This window comes from Saccoglossus kowalevskii, chromosome 7 (assembly GCF_978046115.1).
Source record: "Saccoglossus kowalevskii chromosome 7, keSacKowa6.1, whole genome shotgun sequence".
Classification (NCBI taxonomy): domain Eukaryota; kingdom Metazoa; phylum Hemichordata; class Enteropneusta; family Harrimaniidae; genus Saccoglossus; species Saccoglossus kowalevskii.
The window spans coordinates 35,730,016-35,750,248 of record NC_140647.1 but is presented as its reverse complement, the minus strand read 5'-3'; the positions used below and the strand labels follow the sequence as shown (position 1 = coordinate 35,750,248).

General features: G+C 34.7%; 1 protein-coding gene across 2 annotated transcripts in view; it reads left to right on the top strand.

The window, feature by feature from the left end:
- Nucleotides 1–19,871, top strand: part of LOC100370879 (vacuolar protein sorting-associated protein 41 homolog) — a 39,210-nt gene extending 19,339 nt beyond the window's left edge. Inside the window, exons 8-24 of one of the 2 annotated variants that reach the window (XM_085501515.1) lie at nt 1,038–1,187; nt 2,777–2,843; nt 3,381–3,478; nt 4,846–5,094; nt 8,627–8,745; nt 8,919–9,093; nt 10,307–10,482; nt 11,956–12,094; nt 12,665–12,721; nt 13,201–13,393; nt 13,906–14,046; nt 14,338–14,399; nt 14,967–15,041; nt 15,450–15,549; nt 15,744–15,788; nt 18,021–18,100; nt 18,488–19,871. In XM_085501515.1, the coding sequence (XP_085357641.1) occupies nt 1,038–1,187; nt 2,777–2,843; nt 3,381–3,478; nt 4,846–5,094; nt 8,627–8,745; nt 8,919–9,093; nt 10,307–10,482; nt 11,956–12,094; nt 12,665–12,721; nt 13,201–13,393; nt 13,906–14,046; nt 14,338–14,399; nt 14,967–15,041; nt 15,450–15,549; nt 15,744–15,788; nt 18,021–18,100; nt 18,488–18,553 (1,992 nt within the window). In that variant the 3' untranslated portion in view covers nt 18,554–19,871. The remainder of the gene's footprint in view (nt 1–1,037; nt 1,188–2,776; nt 2,844–3,380; nt 3,479–4,845; nt 5,095–8,626; nt 8,746–8,918; nt 9,094–10,306; nt 10,483–11,955; nt 12,095–12,664; nt 12,722–13,200; nt 13,394–13,905; nt 14,047–14,337; nt 14,400–14,966; nt 15,042–15,449; nt 15,550–15,743; nt 15,789–18,020; nt 18,101–18,487) is intronic. The other variant, XM_085501516.1, reaches the window with a different exon arrangement.
- The last annotated feature ends 362 nt before the right edge of the window (nt 19,872–20,233 follow it).

The following is a 20,233-nucleotide window of genomic DNA, read 5'->3' as shown; positions in this document are numbered from 1 at the left end:
TTAATTCTCTAATTTTGGTGAATATTTTTGTCATTTTTGGTTAAAAGTGATATTTTCGACTTCTTGTTGAAAACCGCAAGTCCAATTGCTTTGATATTACATATATAGGTACTACATGTGGTTCTAACTCAGATTTGTTCATTTCATGATGATATCTTCAATTCTCTAATTTTGAAGAATATTTTTGTAATTTTTGGTAAAAAAGTGATATTTTCCACTTCTTGTTGAAAACCGCAAGTCTGATTGTTTTGATATTTTCTAATGATATTTTCTAATATTCTTTAATTGAAATGTGCATTGCTATCTCAGCCGACAGGCTGCTTGTTTAAAATTTTAGCACCTTCATCTAAAACAGAAAATGAAAATGATATTTGAATTACAATTTATGTTTGTAACCTTTCTTTTCTGCCCTGTACATTTGTTCTGTACAATCTTTTGTATCTCACAACAGCAATAAATAGTAGTTCTCTGTGATCTGTATGGCGCAGTGTTTTTAGTAGCATGATAAATTTATTCACTAAACATAGCTGCTAGCTGTTATAATTACATTAAACTAGTCTCAAAGTTTTAGTTGCCAAGTAGTACATAATTAGTATTGTTTGTCAGCTATGCAGAGGCTTTATCAATGTATGCACTACATTCACTGTTTAATTTTATTGTTTTAATAACAGTTTGTCCTGATTGCTAAATCCACTCGTGGTTGCTATGGGCAAACCTAGCAATTTGTTTTTGACATTGCTTCAATCATTTCTAAATTTATAAAAATGCATTTTTAAGAATGGTTGCTATGAGCATGATTAAAGTTGCTAGGGCATAATAGAGAATTGCAGGAAACTATTCCAAATCACCAACTGAGGCAATTAGGTATCCGTCATTTGTCAAATTTTGATATAAATGACTTCTTTGTGAAAACCACCAGATGATCTATGTATCAGAGCATCCACCCACCTTCCCTCAGTTTGTGTATTTATAAGCATAATATGATTTCAATTAAACATAGAAAACAAATAAATAGTAATTTTAATTTTTTTTTGCAGGGTGTGAAAATTTACGATGTGAGTTCCAAACGAAGAATTACATACATAGCTAAAGATCATGACCCAAGCCTTCGTCCTGAGATATATAGATGTAACTTGTGTTGGAAAGATGACATTACATTGCTAATAGGATGGGCAGATAAGGTCAAGGTTTGTAGCCTCTGACATTGTGAATAAAAAAAAGTTTAAGATTAATGGTATATGGCGACCTCTGATTTTATGAATACAAAGCTGATTGGGTCAAGTTATGAAATGACCTCTGACATTCTGAATAATTGGGTTAGATAAGGTCAAGTTATACAGTGACTACTGAGATTCTGAATAATTGGGTGAGATAAGGTCAAGTTATACAGTGACCTCTGACATTCTGTGTTATAGGGTTAGATATGGTCAAGTTATACAGTGACCACTGAGATTCTGAATAATTGGGTTAGATAAGGTCAAGTTATACAGTGACATCTGACATTCTGTGTGAATAGGGTTAGATAAGGTCAAGTTATACAGTGACATCTGAAATTCTGAATAATAGGGTTAGATAAGGTCAAGTTATACAGTGACATCTGACATTCTGAATAATTGGGCTAGATGAGGTCAAGTTATACAGTGACCTCTGACATTCTGAATATTAGGGTTAGATAAAGTCAAGTTATACAGTGACCTCTGACATTCTGAATATTAGGGTTACATAAGTTCAAATTATACAGTGACCTCTGACATTCTGTGTTATAGGGTTAGAGAAGGTCAAGTTATACAGTGACCTCTGACATTCTGAATAATTGGGTTAGATAAAGTCGAGTTATACAATGACCTCTCATATTCTGTGTTATAGGGTTAGAGAAGGTCAAGTTATAGTGACCTCTGAAATTCTGAATAATTGGGTTAGATAAAGTCGAGTTATACAGTGACCTCTGACATTCTGTGTTATAGGGTTAGATAAGGTCAAGTTATACAGTGACATCTGAAATTCTGAATAATAGAGTTAGATAAGGTCAAGTTATACAGTGACCTCTGACATTCTGTGTAATAGGGTTAGATAAGGTCAAGTTATACAGTGACATCTGACATTCTGAATAATTGGGCTAGATAAGGTCAAGTTATACAGTGACCTCTGACATTCTGAATAACTGAGTTAGATAAAGTCAAGTTATACAGTGACCTCTGACATTCTGAATATTAGGGTTAGATAAGATCAAGTTGTACAGTGACCTCTGACATTCTGTGTTATAGGGTTAGATATGGTCAAGTTATACAGTGACCTCTGACATTCTGAATAATTGGGTTAGATAAAGTAGTCATACAGTGACTTCTGACATTCTGAATAATAGGGTTAGATAAAGTCGAGTCATACAGTGACCTCTGACATTCTGAATACCCCGGGTAATAGGGTTAGATAAAGTCAAGTTATAGTGACCTCTGACATTCTGAATAATTGGGTTAGATAAGGTCAAGTTATACAGTGACCTCTGACATTCTGTGTTATAGGGTTAGATATGGTCAAGTTATACAGTGACCTCTGACATTATGAATAATTGGGTTAGATAAAGTCGAGTCATACAGTGACCTCTGACATTCTGAATACCCCCGGTAATAGGGTTAGATAAAGTCAAGTTATAGTGACCTCTGACATTCTGAATAATTGGGTTAGATAAAGTCAAGTTATGAAGTGATCTCTAAGCATTTGCGGTCTATATACTCTAATGTGCTAGTAATATGTATTTAACTTTATTAATTATCATTAGATTTGTAAGGTGAAAGAAAGAGCACGCCATGATGTCAGAGATCTGCCTAGTCGTTATGTCGAAATAGGTGAGATATGATGACATAATTTATTTGAAACATACAAATTTTTGAATATTTGTCAATATTTGAAACCAATAAACCATCATCCAGCCCACTGTATTGTAATGTTATTGCATCAAATGACGTGTTAAGTAATTTTGTATGTCTCTTGGTATAACCGGGCCACATGATGTACGTGTGCTGTACGTACTTTGGTAATTGAGATGTACATCATGAATATATTAAATGGGTGAATAGCTTTGCGCAGTTATGGCGGTTGATGTTTTTCGATAATCGACAGAAATATTACCATTCTTAACAATATTTTTTCAAAATAAACTTTCTGTCGTATTATCACGAATTACTGGCATTGTACTATAGGAGTAATTGTTATCCAGTCTGAAATTCTCATATTGCAGAGACAACGAATGTCCATAAAATGATGACATGTAGCATGACGATTACCATACCGATTCGGTTAGTGGTATTTCACACAAAACTTCCCAACTATGAATGATATGCATCATGGTTACGTAATGATGAATATATAATTATACATTGCAGTATCTATGTTCAAGACTGATTTCTACATTTCTGGGATAGCTCCACTTGGTGATAATCTCGTACTTTTGTCGTACGTAACTGAGGGACCTAAACAAGAGGTAACTTTTTAGCATATGTTGAAAGAAAGAATGTATTGTGTTGCTGTCACATATGTCACAGTTTGTAATCTCTAGACCTGGTGGCTTTGTTATTCATCTGATGTGCACTTCATTCTGATTTGTAACACTAGCATCAAGTCTATGTGAATATTGAATTCTGCCAAACTAATTCTGCTTGCATTCTCTGTGCTCGTTGTCTGTAGTCATCTTTTCTGAAGTTGTCAAATTTTTGTATTAAAAACAGCTTGGACATAGGATGTGTACATGTAGGTATATATACCTAGGCTAGGCTATCATCAAATTTCAGTGAATATTTTTGTTTTGTCATTATTTGTTGGAAAGATCAAAAAGATTTGTTCATTTTGTTTTCCATTATTAGTCTGGAAAGTCTGGACTAGTGTTTTAGGTCCTGTCAAAGTGTCCAATGTCGCCGTTGCTCGATCTATTTTGTTTGAAGTTGGTACAAAGAACAAAATAGTCATACAGTGACCTCTCACTAAGTCACACCTCAATAAGATTTTGGCTAAGTTGCGGGTAGTTGGATGGCTCCCAAAAATTCAGTTCCGTTTTGCCTACAGTTTTGAAGTAAAACAACAAAATAATGTTTTCTTGCATTGCGTATCTAATTGGCTGTTAATGGCCTGGAGGAGATTACTGAAATACAAAGAGTGAAGGCAGCCTGACCTAAGGTGTCAACAGGGGTGTCAAGTCGCGACTTTACGTACTTCTTGGCTGGTCCGCTTTTGATATAGCTCCATAAAACCGACTACAAAGAGTTGAATTCATCACACTGATTTCTAGTTTTCAACTGAGCAGTATGTCTAAGCGAAAGCTATCCAGTCAGTCCATACGTAAAAAACTCACAGTGATCAACTATTTCAAGAAAGGTGAAACCTAGACAAAGGTTGCACAATCGGTGAGTCCACAACTCGTGGGTGGGTAAAGAATGTAGAAAAGCTGAGAAAATTTGTTTTGAAGAATACCAAGAGACGGACTAAACAGAAATTGTGCAAAATTGTCCAGCAATGATGACATCGATAAAGCTGTGGTATTCTGATGTTTTACAATAAAGAAATTGTACTATAAATAAATCCATGTGTGTATGTCCTTTTATCCTTTTTACAATGCATGAACCCTCTTCATGAGTTCTCTCTGTATAAGTCATGAGCCAACCCCGATATGTCATGGCTTTTGCTTGGATCCTGCCACCTGCAACTTAGCGAGGGGTCACTGTACATGCTCATCAATTTGTTTTTCATTTTGTAGACTTTTGATTTCAACATAGACCTTCCAGTAGTACTGGAGGGTCTGTGATTTCAACTATTAAATTATTCAAATAATTTACATTTTATTACTTTGTGATATAGGATGAAGCCGATGGCTCAAGACGACCACAACTGCGTATATTAGAACCTAAAATGGATGATTATGAGGAATTGTCATGTGATGCTTTATCAATACGTGGTTTTCAAGAATGCCGACCGAATGACTATCATCTGGAACATGTTGAGAGTGAGAATCTCTTCTACATCGTTAGTCCTAAGGACATTGTTGTTGCCAAACCAAGAGATCTGGACGACCATGTGGCTTGGATGATGGACCATGACAAGTTTGAGGTATGTGTGTAATGCATCTCATTTTCATCCAATTCTAAGAAAATTGCGATTTTAATATTTATATTTGCATAATTAACCTGTCATGTTTATAGAATATCCTGATAAATATAAAAATAAACTTATTTTCTAATCTTGTTTAAAAGTACCATTATCAATTATTAGTCCCCGTTCGGACGCAGTCCGAAAACGGGGACTTATCTTTTGCCCTGTGTGCGTCCGTCCGTCCGTTCGTCCGTGCGTCCGTGATCACCTGTATCTCGAACATGCATGGACCGATTAAGTTCAAACTTCACTCATACATCACACATTATATGGGACATATGCACATGCATTTTTTTCATGATCTGATTAACGATAGCCGAATAGCGGCCATTTTAAGGCCGAAAATGCATCAAAATCGCACATTTTCACCATTCCGGACCCGGATCTCAGTTATGCATGGACGGATTTTGTTCAAATTTGGTACATACATTAAACATAATAGGACCTTGATGCACGTCATTTTGTTTTTGGATCGGGTTCGAAATGGCCGACTGGCGGCCATTTTGTTTTAAAGAATTCAGTTCTGGATCCGTATCTGAGACATGCTTGGATTGATCGAGTTCAAACTTCACACACACAAGGTACATCATGTCACAAATATGTATGTGCATTTATTTCATGATCTCATTAACGATAGCCAAATGGCGGCCGCTTTAAGGCCGAAAATGCATTGAAATCGCACATTTTCACCATTCCGGACCCGGATCTCAGTTATGCATGGACGGATTTCATTCAAATTTGGTACATACATTAAACATAATAGGACCTTGATGCACGTCATTTTTTTTTTCGGATCAAGTTCGAAATTGCCGACTGGCGGCCATTTTGTTTTAAAGAATTCAGTTCTGGATCCGTATCCGAGACATGTCTGGATTGATCAAGTTCAAACTTCACACACACAAGGTACATCATGTCACAAATATGTATGTGCATTTGTTTCATGATCTCATTAACGATAGCCAAATGGGGGCCGCTTTAAGGCCGAAAATGCATTGAAATCGCACATTTTCACCATTCCGGACCCGTATCTCAGTTATGCATGGATGGATTTTGTTCAAATGTGGTACATGCATTAAACATAATAGGACCTTGATGCACGTCTTTTTTTTTTCCGGATCAAGTTCGAAATGGCCAACTGGCGGCCATTTTGTTAAAGAATTCAGTTCTGGATTCGTATCCAAGACATGTCTGGATTGATCAAGTTCAAACTTCACACACACATGGTACATCATGTCACAAATAGAGATGTGCATTTGTTTCATGATCTGCTTAACAATAGTGGAATGATGGCCATTTTAAGGCCGAAAATGCATCAAAATCACGTATTTTCACAATTCCAGAACCGGATCTCAGTCATGCATGGATGGATTTTGTTCAGATTTAGCACAATGTGTTGTACATATGCAGGTGCATTTCGGTCATGATCTGCTTTGAATGTATATGTCACTCAAATATGAACGGAACGGGGACGTGTCATTGACAATGACTTGTTGCTTTAATTTCAACCTAAATATTTACATTGCAAATTCTATTTGCAACAGTTGAAGTATTTTTGCCCATGGCAAATTTGAGGGTAAACATGTTGCACCAGTAGACGCAAATTTTATATGACAAATATGAGTGTTAAAAAGAATTACTATCTGTAAATTAGAATGTGTTCAGGTAAAGGCAAAAAAACAACAAAATGTATTTGTTTAGTGTCGCTGTGGAGAATATTGTGAGGGGCAAATCAAATTGATTATCCAAAATTGTTGTAACATTTGTCTGAGGTATATGCAACATTTACACACCAGTATTGGAGCCGAACTGCTGCTCCTTCCACTCATTAACAGGACATCATCTCAAATGCGTTTTCACAATTGGGCTGAAAAAGATTTTGATGTTGTGCTTGTGTTGTGGTTTCTTTACATGGCACGATGCATATCACAATGACAGAGAAAGTCAATGGAGAATATACTCTCCTTGAGAAACAGGTTCACTCAAAGTGGAGCAAGGATGTAGCGAATGATTGTTCCCCAACCTCATCGTTGAAATGGCTCTTATTTTATTTTTGTGTTATTGGTGCTACCATTGTCCACACAGTGTAACAACATACACGTAGTTGTCATTGGTTGGGACAAGATAGTTATATGTATGCATAATTTAGGCCCGATGCATATTTGTATCAGAGCTCAACACCAAAGGTTTATTGGAGTCGAACTTTGCTTGAGCTGTCGCGCTCAGATAAAATACTGTCGTGTAAATGCAGCAATAGTGTACCAGGTTTATTGGAGTCGAACTTTGCTTGAGCTGTCGCGCTCAGATAAAATACTGTCGTGTAAACACAGCAATAGTGTACCAGGTTTATTGGAGTCGAACTTTGCTTGAGCTGTCGCGCTCAGATAAAATACTGTCGTGTAAACGCAGCAATAGTGTACCAGGTTTATTGGAGTCGAACTTTGCTTGAGCTGTCGCGCTCAGATAAAATACTGTTGTGTAAACGCAGCAATAGTGTACCAGGTTTATTGGAGTTGAACTTTGCTTGAGCTGTCGCGCTCAGATAAAATACTGTCGTGTAAATGCAGCAATAGTGTACCAGGTTTATTGGAGTCGAACTTTGCTTGAGCTGTCGCGCTCAGATAAAATACTGTCGTGTAAACGCAGCAATAGTGTACCAGGTTTATTGGAGTCGAACTTTGCTTGAGCTGTCGCGCTCAGATAAAATACTGTCGTGGAAACGCAGCAATAGTGTACCAGGTTTATTGGAGTCGAACTTTGCTTGAGCTGTCAAGCTCAGATAAAATACTGTCGTGTAAATGCAGCAATAGTGTACCAGGTTTATTGGAGTCGAACTTCGCTTGAGCTGTCGCGCTCAGATAAAATACTGTCGTGGAAACACAACAATAGTGTACCAGGTTTATTGGAGTCGAACTTTGCTTGAGCTGTCGCGCTCAGATAAAATACTGTCGTGGAAACGCAGCAATAGTGTACCAGGTTTATTGGAGTCGAACTTTGCTTGAGCTGTCAAGCTCAGATAAAATACTGTTGTGGAAACGCAGCAATAGTGTACCAGGTTTATTGGAGTCGAACTTTGCTTGAGCTGTCAAGCTCAGATAAAATACTGTCGTGTAAATGCAGCAATAGTGTACCAGGTTTATTGGAGTCGAACTTTGCTTGAGCTGTCGCGCTCAGATAAAATACTGTCGTGTAAATGCAGCAATAGTGTACCAGGTTTATTGGAGTCGAACTTTGCTTGAGCTGTCAAGCTCAGATAAAATACTGTTGTGGAAACGCAGCAATAGTGTACCAGGTTTATTGGAGTCGAACTTTGCTTGAGCTGTCAAGCTCAGATAAAATACTGTTGTGGAAACGCAGCAATAGTGTACCAGGTTTATTGGAGTCGAACTTTGCTTGAGCTGTCGCGCTCAGATAAAATACTGTCGTGTAAACGCAGCAATAGTGTACCATGTAATATAATTTTCTAATGTTACGCTGCTGTTTGTTAAACCAGGAAGCTCTTGCTATAGCAGAAGCTAACAGTAGATCACTAAAAAAACATGACATACTGGAGATTGGGAAAACATATTTGAATCACTTACTTGATGAAGAAGAGTATGATCAAGCTGCAAGGTTTGTAATTTTGATATCACTGTCATGTTTTTAGTATATGTACATATTGAGTTTGTAATTTCATCATCATTGTGGTCTATACAGATACCACTTTCAGTTTTCTAATAGAGCAAATATGATAAATATATTTTTATAAATTATAATTTACTCAGTTTAGTGTCACTCTTTTCTAGGATGTGTGTAAAGATTCTTGGGAAGAACAAGGACTTATGGGAAAGTGAAGTATACAAGTTTGCCAAGATACAGCAGTTGAAATCAATAGCACCCTATGTACCACGTGGTGATATGAGACTCAGTAAAGCTATATATGAAATGATATTAAATGAATATCTACAAACAGATTATGAGGTAGCATATCAGTTTACTGTTACAAACAACATCCAAACTAATTTTATGAGATTCATTGATGTTCTGATATAATTGTTTATTGTATTTTTAATATGTGACGATTATATCCATCTAATCCCACTGGTACATGGAAATGAAAGTAGATGCATTACGTTAGTGGGGAAAAAGTTATTGTTCCCGAAAAAACAAATTCTTTCTTGAGCAGGAAGGAAGATAAATATTTGTTTTTTGCTCCACAAAAATTAATGTGTGTATTTGTTAATGAATAAAAATTTGCATTTTCATTTTGTATTACCGGTATATGTACCTCATCACTGTAAAATACTTTTTGCTAAAGGGATGATTGAGTGAAAATAAAATCCAGCAAATATGAATTGTTTCCATGTATTTTACATTCAACATGTTAAAAATGAGTGAAAACAAACTCGATACAAAACACACAAAAACTCTTTTCAGTGCAAATTAATTCCAGCTAAAATAAAGTATTTTACAGTATTGTTATTACCATGAAAATAATAAAATCAGTTGAAATTTTGGAATATATAGCTACATCTAACTTGCACTGAAAATTGTGATATTTAATCACTAATTAAATCAAACCTACTTTTCATTGTTGTAATCAATCAAGTTCATTTTACACTATTTTAGGAGTACTTCTAAATTCAATTTCAGGATTCTGTGTGATAAGATTTCTAATGAACTGAAAATATCTTTAGTTTATGATTCTGTAATAGGTTTTCTACAGATGCTAACAAATTGGAATATTATGTAAATTTATTCATAGAGTCATATAAATGCTGTAATAAATGACTTTTTGTTAAATTGTAATGAATTTCTAAAATTAGATTAAATTAGAAATTAGTTGTATTTCCTTCTCTTAAAATGTAATCATCATTTATAACATTTACACAAATGCTGCTTTATTTATGAAGGGATTCCAAGACTTGATTTTATGTATCTTGACAGAAAAGTAGTTATTCTGAAGTCCATACATTTGTAGAACATTAGTATTTAAAATAGTTTTTGATGTTTGTTGCAGTTGCACATCATTGTATTATTTACTTTCTTTGGTTTTTTAGTCCCTGTTTTCGTCTGTGACGTCTCTAACATTTTCTCAGAAATTCAGTTGTATTATTTTAACATGAGTATTTTATAATTAAATAACGGGGACTGTGACATTCATATCTTTTACAAATTATTATATGTTTTACAGGGATTTCATCAGTTAATCAAGGAATGGTCACCGACATTGTATGATTTGATGACTATAGTAAATGCTGTACAGGAACGACTTGACAGAGACTATGAACATCCTGTGTTGTTAAAAACATTGGGAGAACTGTACACGTATGATAAGAGATTTGATAAAGCATTGGCCATCTATCTCAAGTAAGTTTTATTTACAGAGATTTGATAAAGCATTGGCCATCTATCTCAAGTAAGTTTTATTTACAGAGATTTGATAAAGCATTGGCCATCTATCTCAAGTAAATTTCATTTTCAGAGCTGAGATGTTTGCAAAGGTTTGCATATTACGTACCTAAACAAAAACTCATTTTATTATTGTTTTGGCAGCTAGGACACATTTGATTGGCTGTGGTAGTGAACTGTTAGTATATACTGTGTGTACTGACTACAGAGTTCCTTTCATGCATATTTAGAGCAGTACATTAATAATAGCACACTTAGTCCCCATTCAAACTAAGTTCAAAACAGGGCCTATTAATTCAGTCTCTGTCCGTTCGTCTGTATGGAGTCATATTTCACAACCCTTTGAACGAAATCTGTTCATTCTTTGCATGTGCCTAGTACTTCATCTGTGACATATGCACATGCTGTGGTTTACTGATGCAATCTAAGATGGCTGACTGGCTGCCATTTTGTTTTTTGAAAGTGTGGTATCTTATGCATGCTTTGTCAGTTTTTGTTCAAATTAGGTACATACATTATACATGTTAGGATACATGTCTATGACGATTTGTTTCGCGATCGGATCGAAGATGGCTGACTGGCAATCATTGCTTTGTCATTTTCATTCAAATTTGTTATATAAATTGTATATGTCATGTCCATAACAATTTGTTTTACATTCAAATCAACAATAGCTGACTGGCAGCCATCTTGCTTTCTGACCATACTACTACATCTCCAAGGCTTTCTCTTCAGTTTGTTCAATGATCTGATCAAAGATTGCCGACTGGCATCCTTCTTGTTTTTTGGAAAATGTGGTATTTTGGACAGGATTTGTTGGTTTTCGTTAAAATTGGATAAAAACATTATACAAGTTGAGATACAAGTCCATGATGATTCGTTTCATGTTTGAATCCGAAATGACCAACTGGCAGCCATCTTGTTTTTTTCAAAATGTATTGCTGACATGTTTTTTTTTCTCTTCAAATTATGCATGTTGGGATACATGTTCACAATTAGTTTCACAATCAAATCAAAAATGGTTGACTGCCTAAAATTTTGCTTTTTGACCAAACTCCTATATCTCAAGCCTGGACAAATTAAATTTGGATACAAAAATGCAGGAATAGCATTTCTGACCATATATTTCAATTTTGAAATAGTCATATAATACATCTAATTTCTGTTGATACTAGACCAGCCAATTATTCACTCTCAATTACTAATTATGCTTTTGGTGCATAATAATTTAATTTTGGCATGAATAACATTTCCTTAATTCCAACAGGGACTATATATCATTAACAATGACTTGTAATGTATACTGTGACAATGTACCTTTAATGCACAGTGTGTTAATATATTTTCAATACATAGTGTCAGTATTGCTTCAGTTCATTCAACACCTTGTCCATGTATGTATTATAATCATAGTTTTTGTTTATTTGACAGGCTTGGACATAAAGATGTATTTACTTTGATTCATAAACATAACTTATTTGATTCAATACAAGATAAAATTGTCATCTTAATGGAATTTGATACAGAGCAAGCGACTAGGATGTTAATTGACAATGTTGACAGGGTTCCTGTAAGTGTTTATGTAGTATTCTTCACAATTTAAAATTATTTATTTGCAGGCTAAAAAAATTAATAAAATTTCTTTAAAGTCCCATGGTAATATTCGGTAGTCCAAATGATTTTTAAGTTACTTAGAACTGAAAGTGTGAAACATGTTGTTTTACTAGTCAAGGTGGGTGACTAATATTGAAAAATGTGTACCGGTATGTGCTTTGGACAACTGTTAATTTCAAGACCTGACATTTTATGTTATAGATTTTCAGTCTTTCATTTAAAGTCAGTAATTCATAAAACCAATGTGTTATTAGTCTGAAAACGAGGACTAATCATGGTGTGTCTGTGCATCTCCTGGACCAATCACATTCAAACTTCAACTTGTTGCAAGATGATCTGCGTATCCATAGTATTTGGAAGGTTGGATGGAATGACGGGAAAGACACTATGCAAACGTGCAAAACATGTCTTGTAGTTTGACCTCGGTGGTGACCTCGGTCTCAGCATGAATTTGTGGAGCCATTTGCTTTTAAGGTTTATAAGGTATATGCACAGTGGGTAATTTTTGTCATTTTTTTTTTTTTAGATTGAAACTGTTGTTACTCAACTTGAGAAGAAACCTAATGATAAGCTGCTGTACATGGTAAGTCATTCAATATAATAAATGATAATAGCAGCCTGAAAAAATGGAGACGGCTAACACACTTGTCACAGGAATTTCCTGAAATTTTGTCAAAATAATTCTTGAAATTGACTTTTTATAAGTCTGAAGAAACTGAAATTGTTTGTTCAATAATTTAAACCTGATTTATATGTATTCTGACCAATTTTAAATTCAAAATGGCCGACAAAGTAAGGGTCACAAAGTCAATAAGACTCCTTTTATTTTATTTTCATTGTTACAGTAGTGTTTTAAAAATTGTTCTTATTTTGTACATGTAAGCTCCACTGGGTGTGTCATCTACAACTCTTGCACATTCAAAAATACTGCTCCCTCTCTTTCCGGAGAGTGACACCTCCCCATTACATCATTTGCAGCCAGTGACCCCACTGTATAGCTGCGTCCATTGCATGTTATGAATGCCAAGCCCTATTAATATAAACCTCTATTGTGTTCTCCAGTATTTAGATGCATTATTTCAAAAGGATCCCCACATAGGACAGGACCACCATGCTTTACAAGTAAAGTTGTATGCAGAATTCAATAGACCAAAACTTAAACCATTTCTACGCAACAGTAATTATTATCCGCTACAGAAAGCTTTGGAGATATGTGAACAGCGACAATACATACCTGAGATGGTTTTCTTGTTAGGTGAGCTAAATAGTGAACAAATTGTTGTAAATTAAGTGTAGGAATAAATAAAATATAAATGGAGTGAGTACAAAAATCATGTTTTTAATCGGATAAGTTTGGATGTTTGAGTGATATTGAAGGTTGAAGTTGTCATTGTATATATCGTGGCAAATATCAACCTTTTCACCACCAGACTTTCTCACCCAAACTTTTCTGCACTTTTTTCTTATATTCTTCAATATTTCTGGAAATGAACTCTAATATTGGAGCCAACAGACAAAATTTGAGACTTTCAGTTTTTACTCAAAAAATTCAGCTATTTTTGTCCCAATCTTCTAAAGAAAAGTGCGGACTATAAACAGGACTATTTTGTGATGAAATAAGGGAACTGGTGGTTGAAAGGTTGAAAGGTAAAGGTATGTAACTGGTATGATATGTGATGAAATCATGTTTATTGTAAGAGCTAGGATGCAAAATATAGTAAATATACTACAAATTGATATATACAATTGTGTATAATTTGATTGTAGGTCGAATGGGAAATACAAAGCAAGCTTTACAGTTAATAACAGAGGAACTTGATGATGTTGACCAAGCCATTGATTTCGCCAAAGAGCATGACGATGAAGAATTGTGGGAAGACTTGATAACGTATTCCATGGACAAACCACGTTTGTATTATCTGCAAAACTTACTCTCAATATTACATGCTGATTGAGTATGGTTGACCTCACACATAATCATGTGGTGATGTTTCAGTTTATATATTTGAGAAACCCCTAACCCTAACTCACATGGCTGTATTGCCATACTGTGAACCTATATTTAGATTTAGATTCAGAAATATCAAGGTGTCATTATCATATGTATTTTTTTTTTCTATGAATTATCACTAGTATCAGAAATTAACAATTGTCATAGTTATGAAACTTACTTTTGTTTATCGTATATGTGTTTTTCAGAGTTTATTACTGGTTTACTACGAAATATTGGAACTCACGTCGATCCGATTATTCTGATTAGAGTAAGTGTTTACATAGATAATGTCACATGACTCGTCCTGTCACATGATTTCCTGTAGCAGGGTTCTCCCCAGGGCATTATAGAGTGAACTCATTATTTTGAATAAACCATAGAGCCAATTCAGCATAACAATGAATACTATATTGTTATGTAAATTTGTTCATACTAATATTTTATAGTTATGTAAATTAGTCTGTGTGCTACTTTACAGAGGAGAACACTGTGTAGCATGAGTCTACCATTCTGTAATGAGTAATTTTTCCCCCAAGTATTTTGTAATCATGTACTGTAAACTGGAAATCTGTCCATTAAATATTAACAAAAAAAAGCAACACTTTTTTTAAACACTGCCATATCGCATAGTCTAGGATTACCATATTTTCTCTATTAGTAGTGTCTATGCTTGCATAAATGGCAGCAGTGTGTGCATGGTCAGAACAAGTCATATTTTGATGATCTATTATACAATACATGCAACTGTCAGTTCATATGCGTTTCTCTTGTAATAAAACAAATACAATACTTGTACTTATTTCTATGTAGTGATACTTGCTATATTTTCTAACAGAGAATACGTGAAGGTATGGAAATACCAGGACTGAGAGATTCACTTGTGAAAATACTACAAGATTACAATTTACAGGTTTGTTTATTTTCTGTCGTTACTTTTGTAGCATTCTCCCTGGAGAGTGGGTGTGCCTGTGTGACAGAAAGAGAGAGAGAGAGGGGGGGGGTATGTGAGTGTGTTGTACTAGGTGTCTATCAATGTCAAAGGTTCCTCATTACAAATAACATGTCAGTGAAAAATGTGAAATGAATTGCTAATCAGGTTTTTATTGCAAAGGGTGCACTTACAAGTTTGTTCAAGGTATTAAGAGGACTTTCACATGCAAATGCACATGCAAATTGATCAAGACCTGTAGCCTATGGGAAATTATTTTCTTTTTGTACAAAATTTACAAAGAAATTATAGAAAAATTATTTATTTAGTTCAGTTGAATTAATTTACTTTTGGTTATCCCATATTTAAATGTAGTTTCTCTTTTCTTAGATTTCATTGAGAGAAGGCTGCAAGAAAATTTTGGTATCTGACTGTTTTTCATTGATGGAAAAATTGAACAAAATACAGAAGAAAGGCATCAGAGTAGACGGTATGTGTTCAATATTTGCTGACAGCTAAAAACCAGTTTATACCGGTTTAATCTGTGAAAATATTACCAGTAGCAGTGAAAGGTTACAGTCTTATGTACTATGTTAAAACTATCGTAATCAATTGAATGAATTTTGAAATATTGAGATAGTGTACAGTTTGTGTTGGGAATTTTTGTTTATTTTCTTCTTTTAGATGAACAGACTTGTTCTGCATGTCATGGAACACTTGCTGTTGATGGTGAGAATAACTTTATTTGATTTCTTTAATCAGCATTTTACTCAAGGTGGATTCAATTCAGATAAAATTGTAGGTGTTAACATACATGTTACCTATCCAGGAAATGATGGCAACTTGTAAATTGTATGTTGAGCTAAACATATTGTTTGCTTAGGGTTATACTGTTACGATATACCGGTATATAAATTGAATTTAATGCTTTGAGTGTCAAATTTATTTACTCTGCATGAATTGAGGTAAATTTGCTCAAATTTTTGTTAATTTTCACTGAATTCAATTTTAATTTTGGGAAACAAGTCATTGAAAATGACACAGTCCCCGTTAAGTTCTCTTTGTGCTCGTCATATTAAAGTGGAGGGGTTGTCGCGAGCATGTCCTTGAAACTTGAGTTCCAAGTGGCGTATACAACAGATTGTTTATTTACATCAAAACACATGTTTCGTGTCATAGTAATATGGCCAAAATAAAAACAGTCGTTATTCAGCCATCTTTGAAATACAACATTTTCAAAAAACAAAATGGCTGCCAGTCGGCCATTTTGAATTGAATCGCTAAACCACTGCATGTGCATATGTCCCACATAAGGTACTAGGCACATGCAAAGAATGAACGGAATCGATCCACAGGATTCTGAAATATGACGTTGGATAGACTGACACACGGACAGACGGACACACAAACTCAGGAACTCACGGACGGTCGGGGACATGTATCCTAACATGTATGATCTATGTACTAAATTTGAATGAAAACTGACAAAGCATGTCCAAAATACGACATTTTCAAAAAACAAGATGGCTGCCAGTCGGCCATCTTTGATCCAATTGTGAAATAAATCATCATGGACATGTATCCTAACATGTATAATCTATGTACCAAGTTTGAATGAAAACTGACAAAGCATGTCCAAAATACAACATTTTCAAAAAACAAGATGGCTGCCAGTCGGCCATTTTGAATCGAATCGCTAAATCACTGCATGTGCATATGTCCCACATAAAGTACGAGGCACATGCAAAGAATGAACAGAATCGGTCCAAGGGATTCTGAGATATGACTCCGGACGGACACACGGACGGACGGAGACCGAATTATAAGTCCCCGTTTTTGGACTTCGTCCGAACGGGGACTAAAAAACAAAATGTGATATGGCTATTAAAAAATTTGTAATTTGTAAATGGAACTGTTTTGTTGATGATGCCTGAAGTTGACTTTGACCCTCAAAAGGTTAAGATGAAGGTTCGTGGGTGCTTATATATTTTTAATTACCTCTGTATAAATTGAGTGAGAATTTTGTTTTTGTGTATGCATGTTTCTCTCAAAACTATGCCTTTGAGTTTTTTCACTCAAAACAGACATACAGAAAACATACAGAAAACAGATGTCTATGAACTGATCAGCAAACTTGGAATCAGACCGCGCCAGGATTGTACAGCGAGAGTCAAAAGAGAAAAATTCTGAATTTATAAATTCATTACTATTTGTTTTTATTATATTCAAGATTTCTGTCAATAAGTTAATCAAATAATGCAATATGTGCAGTTATTGGTATGCTAGATGAGAATTTTCAGTAGAAACATTTAACTGTTTGATCCAGTAAAAGTATTGTGTGAAATGCCAAAATGAAATGCTGTCAACATTTTCTGAAGGCTACTCAATTCTCCGCAATGCAATTTTGTTGATGATTTGACTGAGTGGAGCATGCAGGAAACTTATTAATGAGAAGGAGGCAGTCATGTATAATCTATGATAATTGGTCTTGTCAAACGAACCTGGGTCTCATCCTTAAAAACAATGACAAAGTACCGGTAATATATTAAATTACACAAAACATTCAAACTAACAAATATTTGATTTGTATAAACATATATCATATTTGCTCTATTCTGAGTGCATCTAATAAAAGCATATTATTATGTAAACAAAAGTTGTATTCATTGTACACTGAATTATTTAGATATGATTTTCTTATGACCATAATATTAATAGAGCAATTATGCAAAATAAGCTAGCCTCAGATTTTGAAATAGCAACTGATCAGCCTCTTTCCCACTGTATTTAATATAAATCTGACAAGTTAAGCATATTCACCAATCACAACTGTATAGGGAGTGTCTTTCATCTTGTATTTAATATAAAAATGGCTGTATGCTGTTCAACTCTTTTTCACATGTATGTCATATCTCGGTAAATAGACATTGCAATAATGTTGAATTCTGATTTATTTGACAGATCCACGCACTGCCTGTAACATCGTTGTGTTCTTCTGTAGACATGCATTCCATGAGGATTGTCTCCCCGCACATAATATGGTAAGTACATGTACACATACATTACACAGTGGAGAAGGAATGTTTGCATAATTTGTGAGACCTGGACCCCATACAGAACGGTTAATATTCACATCAGCTTCCAATTCCAATTGCGTGTGTTGCTGACCAATGACTATCACCTTGACAATACTTTATTGGTTGTGCTAAGTTCATTCTTATTTGCCTGGCATTATAGATTAACCCTTATAGCGAAACCGCTATAATTTTTCCCTCCAAAATTATTTTCTAAAATTTTGAACCAAATTGACAATTTCTTATAACTTCCTGATCTTCATAAAAAAATTGTGTTTTATTCTGTGAAAGGTGACAGAATCTTGGCACCTGCAGGGTTAACATAGACTAAATGCTACTTCTTACTTATTGCAGGAAACATGTAATATATGCCATGCACAGAGAAGAACACCTGGCACATCATCCATGTTCAGGAGTTGATTGATTACTGGAGTAAAGAAGTGATAAACATGATATCTGCATGATCTGAGCATTGACACATTATAATCTGATAGACTTTCATATTTAACATGCATGATGTATTACTGTATAGTTCAGTAGCAAGAAATATACATTTATACAGGAACAGAAAAATGTTGATGGCAAAGTCATCATAGTTGTGAGAAGACAAAAATGGCAGACGAAATCTCATTAAGAGAACCACAATACAGGTACTTGTTTTTGTCTCTGTTTCGAAAACCATGGTTACATAGGTCACAGGAACTGGACATGATGACGAGAGAGAATGGAACAGGATAAAAACAAGTCTCAATCTGTACAGGAACAAAATGGTTGTTGCCAATTATATGTAGCACTTTTTTCAAGTAATTTCATGAGAGAAGAGGGATTGCCGACACACTAACTTAGTATATGTCAAGATATCCAACATGAATGTATTTAGTTCTTTGTTTTGTCAAAAAGCAAAACTCAATATTTGATAAAATTCATTACCTCCACACAAAAAGCTTCAACAGTATTTTGAGAGGAAATACAAATAAACCACTTTCCTTTAATATCTTGGTAATTCCTTTGTCTTGTATACTAAAAATAATTATTTATCCCAAGATGCTTTGCATACTCATTCTCTCTGTTTACACATGTATTGGACAGTGTATTGTGCCTGTATAACTGACATTTTTATCTTAGGTCTATTTGAACTCATGAGCCAAATAAATTTGCTGTTCATCTCGTTCGTCATTATTGCAATCATAGTATATGGTACGTCTTTGGTAACATTCTAGACACTCATTTCAGAATGTGACTAACTGCCCATTTCCTGATTTCTGACCTGTGATCATATTATTGTTCCATGATTTTGCTGTATTGTATATGAACTTGTGTAATATATGTATCGTAAATTTTGCCAGTAACCATGACAACTGGTATTTACAAGATGCTGATAACCAGCTTTTCATTTGTATTTGTTGGCGCTTTCACAGCTCAAATAAAGATAATTTTTACTTAACCATAGTGACATTTTAATTCATGTGACGAGTTAGTCCTGTCTGTAGCACGATCTAACAAACCACGAGTCGACCATTGTCTGATTGCATGTATGGTATTTGTTTGATGTCTCTGAGGCAGTGAGCTAAAACATAATCTTAAAAATTCAAAATGTTAATCGACAGGCAAACAAGCTTTCACAGTCTTGCTGCTTGAATAACATCCCCCACTCTGATCACTTGTCTCGATAAAAGTAAAAATTTGTGTTCTCATTGCTTTAGTCTATACAATAAAATAAAATAAAAAGCTAAACAAATGTCTGACATGATTGTGTGCTACCTAACAACATGAATGTGTATATTTGTGCCTTTTTTAGCTCCGCTGTTGACTTTGTCGAGCGGAGCTAAAAATATGAGTGATTGTCCGTCGCAGTCGTCCGTGTCAATGTTTTACTTTTCCGACTTCTTCTTGAAAACTACAAGCCTGAATGCTTTGATACTTGGTGTATGTACCTTGGGTAGACCTCTCTGAGGTTTGTTCATATCTTCAATTCTCTAATTTTGGTGAATATTTTTGTCATTTTTGGTAAAAAGTGATATTTTCGACTTCTTGTTAAAAACCGCAAGTGCAATTGCTTTGATATTACATATATAGGTACTACATGTAGACCTTTCTCAG